The sequence below is a fragment of the Lathyrus oleraceus genome, chromosome 7, assembly GCF_024323335.1.
Source record: "Lathyrus oleraceus cultivar Zhongwan6 chromosome 7, CAAS_Psat_ZW6_1.0, whole genome shotgun sequence".
Classification (NCBI taxonomy): Eukaryota; Viridiplantae; Streptophyta; class Magnoliopsida; order Fabales; family Fabaceae; genus Lathyrus; species Lathyrus oleraceus.
In genome coordinates, this window is record NC_066585.1 from 448,191,412 (window position 1) to 448,200,770 (window position 9,359).

Here is a 9,359-nt window from a genome sequence, read left to right on the forward strand (position 1 = left end):
GAAGATTATTCTTTATGATTATTATAATTCGTTGATTATAGTGGATTAAGTCCTTGTGTATAAGGCAAAATCACATTGGCGGGTGGAGTGGAGTAGCGTTGAGTTTCAAGCAAACCAGGATAAAAATACTTGTGTTTTTATCTCTTTGTTATTAGCATTTGAGTGGTGTTCTTGAGTTGGTAAAAAACTTTTATTTTTAAAATCCAATTCACCCCCCCCCCCCTCCCTATTTTATTGTGTTTTTCACACCTTCAACGCGTAGATTGACACTTCAGTTCATTTAGTGGGTTATTTACTCTCAATATTCTTGTACATTACTACGTTTACTTATGTTGAGTATCCTCACAAGCCTATATACTTTTTCTTTGACAAAACTTTATCAGACTCATATTGACAGTTTATGTGATACTTATTCAAGAGGAGTGTGTCATATCAAATGTGTGATATCATCCCCAACCGTTATTAAAATTGATATCTATATCATGTATTTTCTCACTTTTTAATGTATACTTATTTTTTAAACGTAAAGATAACATTTATTGCAATGATATTGAGAATTTAAGTGACAATCTATCACACACACTTGAAAGTAACATGTTTTACAAGTGCGGCTTGATCGAAATAATGACCTAAACAAATGAGGATTTTCTTCTATAGAGATTACACATAATTTCACCTATTAATCATTCACATAAGTTGATTTTAGATCAGAGTCAATATTGGTTTAACACAGTAAAACAATCTAGACCATCAATTTTACTGGGTTAATTAAAGTATCATTCCATTAAAGTAGGAAATCATATTCCCGATCAAAACTGACTCCTTAAATCGTGTCTTATTCATATATTTTAAGAGGTCATTTTGTCAATATGTGGAGAAAACAAAAATAAAGTTGCTTATTGACGTAGAAAACAATCACATACTCCATGTTATGACACCCGTTTCCTAAAAATACAGATAACAATTTTTATATTTTAGACCAATATTTATCATTGATGCTTAAAATCATTTTTATTGTGGTGCACACGTGTATATTTTATTATTTTATTTTAAACTTTACTATGAGGCAACCTTATTAATCGAAATACTAGAATACAACTTTTGATTATATCTTATGTTAACAATGCATATTAATTTCTATATAATTCAAAATTTATAATTAAGTCTCACAAAATAAGACAACTATTTGCTGGTGAAGAATCCTAATTTTCTAAAAAAAATCAGAAATGATATTTCATATACAAATTAATAATCAGCAATGAGGTGTCTCTGTAAAGGTTCTTAAATAATTTATATTATTTGCTTCCAACTTTGCCGTAAAATCCATACATTGGTTACATTTTTTTTATAAGTATGGTAAAATAAAATAATTTCAATTTAAAAAAATATATTCTTCGATAGTGTTTACAATATATATACATATTTCTTAGATAGAATTATTGAATCTTGAATCAAATATAATATTTTTCAGTCATATCTACAACTCACGTCTTTATAACTTGAATTCAAAGCTACCTTCAATCTATTTAGTATATCTACTAATTCAACTTCTAGACTGTCAGCAAAATCAACATATCCACTAAATCCTAACCGTCATAATTAGATGTGATCTCTTATTAGACCTCCATAATCCGTCCAACCAGAATTTCCATAAAAAGTTTTCTTCAATCTCTAGGGCAACTTGATGTTCGGACGATAGACCCCAAACAACCAACTGCACCACGTCAAAATATCAAATTTATGTATAACTATAAGTCTTACACTTAAAGTTTAATATTATTTTATTTGATGTAATCGATTTCACTTAATATAAAACGTTGTTCTTGTGGTGTTTTTTAATTCAAATTTTAGAACGATCACTATATATTTTTAAATTTATAATAATCAATTTTGTGGAAATTAAATGATCTTTGACGGTATTTTAATTTTTTTATATACTTGACATGCTTATCCAATTGAAAATCTTGAAAAGATATTAAGAAAATCAGTAAGAAATTATTTGAAATGTGATTTAAGAAAAAAGAGCGTTTGACGTGCAAAACATACGTTTAAGTATTTAAAATAATAAAATAATAAACAACAGACATTCAGATAAAAAATTTTAAAATTAAAAAAAAAACCGTTCTAGCGTGTATATCACGTCGCTAAAAAAAATTTCAAAAATTAAAAAAAACTAAATGGTAAAAATTGATCAGAAGAATGGATTGCATTTTCAATGATGTATCATAGTTTCCATGTCGGTAGTATTTTACCATTCTAACACACATCATGACAGGTGTAGAGACGTGACATTCATGTCGCAACCTCAACGGTTAAATAATATCAATGTAATATTCACTATGATATAAGCTCTTTTTATTATGCCAGCTCTAGCCCTGTCATGGTAGGTATATCGACATAAGATTCACGCCACAACCCAAACGATTAAAAATTTAGCATCGTGAGATTCATGACGTTGTATGCTCTATTTATTAGACCAGCTACAACGCTTCCCCACACGTTACTTATTAGTTTCTTAAAAAAATTAAACCTGATTCTTACCCACCATTTTCCTCAATCATTTTCTTCTTCCTTCCGCCATTTTTCCTCCACCAAAAATCAATACCTTCATTTTCATTTTCCTCCATTCCACAATTTTTTCTGCCATTTTTCCTCCACCAAAAATCAATACCTTCATTTTCATTTTCCTCCATTCCACAATTTTTTCCAAAGTTTAATCTTATCTGGATTTCACTTAAAGAGATATCTATCTACTTTTAATATAAGAAAATAAAGTACTACCACATTTCCGTCTTAACCCTAACTAAAGCTAATTAAACATGTTAAACTCTCTTTTCACTATGAATGCAGTTTTGCAAATGATGCATGTTCTTCCTTAGAGGACTTTGATTAAAGCCACTAAAACAGTAGCTTGGTTCGATGTTACCTTACATACATGACTCATTTTTTTGGTAAAATTGGTAGCTCAAATTGGCAGTACCATCCATAGTTTCATAGTTGAGGCACAACTTTTTTTTGTCATTCACTAATTCAGAAGAAAATGCACACAAATATTCTAATGTGTCAGTATTATATGAACTCAATCAATTCCAAGTTGGCGTTGATATCACCATAAGCAATAATTCCATATATGTTGTCAAAGATGGGTAAATTAGATGTTGTCAAACTATTTCTGTTTTTCTTTTGGTTCTTTTAATTTGTCAATTTAACTTTCTCTTCGTTTGTAATGTAACATTGCATATGGAGTGTTAAGGACCGCATCAACCAACTGAATCTTAAGATGGTCATTCAATACTCTGTTGAATAAACTTTAAATGTTATAGTTAATGGGTTTTTAATAATAAGTTATTGGAGAGATTTGGAAGGTCAATAGACAGTGGCCAAATTAATAGCATTTACTAATTATGATAACTCCTAGAATAGCTAAAGTCTCTTTGTATGTATAAAGACCAAAATTGTACTCTTTTAAAATACAGAAGTTTATAAAGAATCGTTTCTTCTATCAAATTGGCATCAGAGCTAATGGCAAACATGATGAATCAAATGCCGTTGCCACGGCTAACGAAGTTAAATTACGAAAACTGGAGTATCCAAATGAAAGATCTTCTCGGATCTCTAGACGCGTGGGAGGTGACCAAAGATGGGTTTGAAGAACCAACAAATGTTGAGGGATATACGGAAGCTCAAAACAAGGCGTTAAAAGAGACGTGATCGAAGGATAAAACGGCACTGTACATGCTGTTTAGGGATGTTGATGAATCAGGCTTCGAAAAGATTGCCAATTCGACTACGTCGAAAGAAGCGTGGAACACGCTAGAGAAAGTGTTCAAAGGAGCAGATCGAGTAAAGCAAGTACGACTCCAAACACTTCGTGGCGAATTGGAGAGGATGCAGATGAAGGAGTCAGAAAATGTATCTGACTACATCACGCGTGTACAAAAGGTGGTGAACCAACTCACCAGAAATGGCGAAACAGTAACTGATGCACGAGTTGTCGAAAAGATTTTGAGATCTTTAACAGATAAATTTGAGAATATTGTGTGTGCAATAGAAGAGTCGAAGGACGTTTCGACGCTCGCAGTCGAAGAGCTCGCTGGTTCCCTCGAAGCACACGAACAACGTAAGATGAAAAAGAAGGAAAAAGGAGTAGAGGACGCAAATCAGACCAAGGAGCAAATCAAAGACGAAAAGGTACTCTTTTCTCAAATTTTTTGAGGAAGAGGACGTGGTCGTGGAGGACGTGACAGTGGTCGAAGTGGTAGAGGCAGCAACTTCGAGAGAGGACAGTCGATCCAGCAAAATTGACGTGGCAGAGGACGTGGTCAAAGAGGTGGTAGGTCGAACCATTCCAACTTTGAATGCTACAAGTGTGGCAAGTATGGTCATTATGCGAAGGATTGCAACTCATTCAAATGCTATAACTGTGATAAAGTGGGACATCTTACAAAGGATTGTCGAATCGAAAAGAAGGTAGAAGAAACAACCAATCTAACTTTGGAAGCTGAAGCAAATGAAGGTTTTCTCTTGATGGCTCAAAATGAGATCAACACAAATGACAATGTTTGGTATCTTGACTCAGGAGCAAGTAACCATATGTGTGGTCACAAACACTTGTTCAAAGAAATGAGAAAGATTGAAGATGGCAGTGTGTCTTTCGGAGATGCATCGAAAGTGAAGGTCGAAGGCAAGGGAACAATCTGTTACTTGCAGAAGGATGGGTTGATTGGATCAATTCAAGATGTTTATTATGTACCAAATCTTAAAACCAACATCTTGAGTTTGGTACAATTTACAGAAAAAGGTTATTCGATACTTATGAAAGAACGGATATTGCATTTGAAGGACAAGCTGGGACATCTGATTGCTCGTGTCGAAATGGAGAGAAATCGAATGTACAAACTGAATCTGATAAACGTTCGAGAAAAATGTTTACAAGTAAGTGTCGAAGACAAAGCGTTACTATGGCATCTACGCTTTGGTCATCTAAATCATGCTGGTTTAAAAAGGTTGGCGAAAAGGAACATGGTGCATGAACTACCAGATATGGATTATGAAGGAAAGTTTTGTGAAGAATGTGTGCTTAGCAAACAAACAAGAACTTCATTTCAAAAGAAGGCAGAATATCAAGCTAAGCATATCCTTGAATTGATTCACACCGACATATATGTGCCAATCACGCCAGAATCTTTCAGTAGCAAAAGATACTTTATTTCCTTTATCGACGATTACTCACGGAAGACATGGGTTTATTTCTTGAAAGAAAAGTCTGAAGCATTCGAGGTGTTCAAAAGGTTCAAAGTAATGGTGGAGAAGGAAACCGACAAACACATTAAAGCAGTTCGATCAGATAGAGGTGGTGAGTATACTTCGACAGCCTTTATGAAGTATTGTGAAGAGCAGGGTATAAGGAGATTTCTAACTGCAGCATACTCACCTCAACAAAATGGGGTGGCTGAAAGGAAGAATCGAACAGTCCTTGACATGGTTCGTTCAATGCTTAAAAGCAAGAACATGCCAAAGGAATTTTGGGCAGAAGCTGTAAAATGTGCCATTTATGTTCAGAATCATTGTCCACATTCGAAGTTAGAAGATCAAACACCACAAGAAGCGTGGAGCGGACAGAAGCCAACGGTTTCTCATCTCAAAGTATTTGGAAGTGTGGCTTATGCACACGTACCAGATCAACGAAGAACGAAACTTGAAGACAAAAGTCAGAAATACATACTCATTGGGTATGATGAGAAAACAAAAGGGTACAAGCTATTTGATCCCATAAGAAAGAAGGTGATAGTGAGTAGAGACGTTCGACAGAAGTTGTTGTCAAAGTTGAAGAATCATTTGTCGCTGTACCATCAAACATTTCGACAAAACTTGAAGATTCTGACAATGAAGATGAACCTACGCAACCCAGAATGCGAAGTTTGCAAGATCTGTATGATTCGACAAGTGAAGTGCACCTTGTATGTCTCCTGGCAGATGCTGAAAACATCAGTTTTGAAGAAGCAGTACGAGACAAGAAGTGGAAAAGTGCCATGGACGAAGAGATGAGGGCGATTATCCACAACAACACTTGGGAACTAGTTGAATTGCCAAAAGGTAGTCAACCCATTGGTGTAAAGTGGGTATTCAAGAAAAATATGAACGCTCAAGGAGAAATAGAACGATACAAAGCGAGACTTGTTGCGAAGGGATACAAACAGAAAGCAAGAGTTGATTATGACGAAGTATTTGCACCTGTTGCAAGAATGGAGACAATTCGATTACTCATATCTCAAGCTGCTCAATTCAAATGGCCAATATTTCAAATGGATGTCAAAACAACTTTTCTGAATGGTGTACTAGAAGAAGAAGTCTATGTCGAACAACCACTCGGGTACATGAAAGCTGGAGAAGAGAAGAAGGTACTAAAATTGAAGAAAGCGCTATATGGGCTGAAGCAAGCACCGCGGGCATGGAACACACGTATCGACACATACTTCAAGGAGAACGGGTTCGAGCAATGTCCATACGAACATGCCCTCTATGTGAAGAAAAATGGAAGGAATGTATTACTTGTTGCTCTCTATGTTGATGATCTTATTTTTCTGGGCAGTGATGATCAGATAATAGAAGAATTCAAAAGCACAATGACACGTGAATTCGAGATGACAGATTTAGGCCTGATGAGATTCTTTCTTGGTCTGGAAGTTCGACAAGAAGAAACAGGAATCTTCATCTCACAAGAAAAATATGCAAAAGAAATCTTGAAAAGATATAAGATGGAAAGCTGTAATTCGGCTTCGACGCCAATGGAACCAGAAACAAAGTTGTCGAAATTTGATGGAGGAGAACGTGTCGAAGCAGGCAAATATCGAAGTTTGGTAGGAAGTCTTCGCTACCTCACATGTACAAGACCAGATATCTCATTAAGTGTAGGCATTGTAAGTCGATTCATGGAGGAGCCAGTTTACACACATTGGAAAGCACTAAAGCGAATTCTGAGGTACATCCAAGGAACAGTGTCACTTGGGATGTTCTACTCGAATTCAGACAAATACAAGTTGGTTGGTTACTTTGACAATGATTGGTGCGGAGACATAGACGATCGAAAAAGCACTTCTGGATATGTGTTCTTCATGGGAAATACTGCATTCACTTGGCTTTCTAAAAAGCAGCCAATAGTAACTCTTTCGACATGTGAAGCAGAATATGTAGCAGCATCCTGGTGCGTTTGTCATGCAATATGGCTCAGAAGATTGATTAGTAAAATGGAGCTAGAACAGAAAGGTGCAACAATAATACAAGTTGACAACAGGCCAGCAATTGAGTTAGCAAAGAATCCAGTAAACCATGAAAGAAGCAAACACATTGACGTTCGCTTCCACTTCATTCGAGAACACGTGAAGGAAGGAAATGTCGAATTGAAGCATGTAGCAAGTAAGGACCAAGCAGCAGACATTTTCACAAAACCACTATCAAAAGAAATCTTCGACAGAGGCAAGAAATTGATAGGCATGATGAATAGAAGAAACATTTAAGTTTACAGAGGAGTTTTGTTGAATAAACTTTAAATGTTATAGTTAATGGGTTTTTAATAATAAGTTATTGGAGAGATTTGGAAGGTCAATAGACAGTGACCAAATTAATAGCATTTACTAATTATGATAACTCCTAGAATAGCTAAAGTCTCTTTGTATGTATAAAGACCAAAATTGTACTCTTTTAAAATACCGAAGTTTATAAAGAATCGTTTCTTCTGTCATACTCAACGGTAAATTGAAACTTTCTCTTCGTTTGTAATTAAATGTAATTTTTTCTTATTCTGTTAGCTTCATTTGTGGAAACTCTCAAATGACTTGAAGCAAAACTTTGGACAACCAAATTAGTGACAATTTTCTGGTGTGAACTCTCAATCTCAAATGAAACACATGGTGATTGGTGAGTTGAATATCTAAACTTACAAATAAATAGGATAGGTAACTTAACTCTCAAGTAATAACATAATAACTAAATAGGATAGGTAACTTAACTCTCAAGTAATAACATAAAAAAAGACACTCGTTCTTCTTCACAATAAACTCACCACTGGACATTCTTCCACCAATTTTCATACAAATTTAGTGCAATTCTGTTTCAACTTAAACATCAAAAAACAACAAGCAGTATATCAGTAATCCTGTTTCAACATAAACATAAATAAAATAGCAGAATATCATTTATCAGCAACATCATTAGATGGGAGCTCATTCAAATCGAAGTCGCGAACAACTCTTGGTCTCACTTCTGTTTCACCATAATTAATCGGGGGCTGGTTCAATTCAAAGTTTGGAACAACTCTTGACGCCACTGTTTCATCATTACAATCACTTGTTAGCATCTCAGTATCATTCCCATTGCTTGAAAGTTTCATTCTTTTACACTCACGATGATTTGCATCAAGATTCGCAACCGATTCGTGAGACATATCCAACAAGGGTATTGGAGCAGTAGTATTATTAACAAGTCCATGATGAATAGGATATCTCCGGCTCCTTTTCTTGGTATTATACGATCTTGGTGGCAACAAACTTAACAAGTCAACAGCTGGTAACTCTTCTTGTTGACAAGGTTCCAATGCAGCAGGTGGATGATGAACGGTACCCTTGAAAACCCTAGTCCATGAATGTCTTTTCTGTTTGGCATCATCATTATTAGGATAACTTGGAGAACAAGATAAAGAGAAAGTGATCTTGATAGTTTTGTGAGCCTTATCATCATGTATCTGTTGTTTGTTGGAGCGATGACAAGTCTTGTGACCGCCGAGTGCTTGGCCTGTGGTGAATACTTTGTCACAAAACTCACATTTGTAAACATGCCCTAGTTTCTCATCATATTGTTGTTTATCCTTGTTGTTGTTTCTGAGTTTATGAAACGAATGAGATGAATAAGATTTCGCCATGATGACGACGCAAAGATACGAGGGTTTCAGAGAAATAAGAAAGTGGTGTGTAAGCTGTGAAGAGTGAGAGAGATAGTGAAGAATGAGATGGAAGCAGCATAAAAAGAAAACACAAAGAGTCTCTTAAGGATTAGGGTTTTCTACTTTCTAGCTTAAAAGACTTACTAAAATCACTTTAATAAACCATTTTGAATATCACTTTAAATTATATTTAAGATATTTTTTACATATCGCAAACTAAGATTTGATGGAAGTTACAAAGTAGGATAAATATACATGTTAAGTATATATGTATGACGATATAATTTAAAAAGAAGGGGTAAACATAAGTCCTGTACTTAAGGCTCAAATTTCAATACATATTCAAATAAATTAGATTTAATTAAAATTGTCAAAAATATATTTTAAAAGATTTGGTTCTTTTTGAGTTTATTTTTAAAAA

At 34.7% G+C, this 9,359-nt stretch overlaps 2 protein-coding genes across 2 annotated transcripts; one reads left to right on the top strand and one right to left on the bottom strand.

Moving 5' to 3' along the window:
- Positions 1 to 6,758: 6,758 nt before the first annotated feature.
- LOC127104295 (secreted RxLR effector protein 161-like) lies at positions 6,759 to 7,834 on the top strand. Its single transcript, XM_051041482.1, has 2 exons — positions 6,759 to 7,416; positions 7,809 to 7,834. The coding sequence occupies exons 1-2, from the start codon at positions 6,759 to 6,761 to the stop codon at positions 7,832 to 7,834; spliced, it is 684 nt and encodes a 227-aa protein (XP_050897439.1).
- A 357-nt stretch (positions 7,835 to 8,191) lies between these two features.
- Positions 8,192 to 8,917, bottom strand: LOC127104297 (uncharacterized). The gene has a single exon (XM_051041487.1). The coding sequence runs from the start codon at positions 8,915 to 8,917 to the stop codon at positions 8,192 to 8,194; it is 726 nt and encodes a 241-aa protein (XP_050897444.1).
- Positions 8,918 to 9,359: the final 442 nt, after the last annotated feature.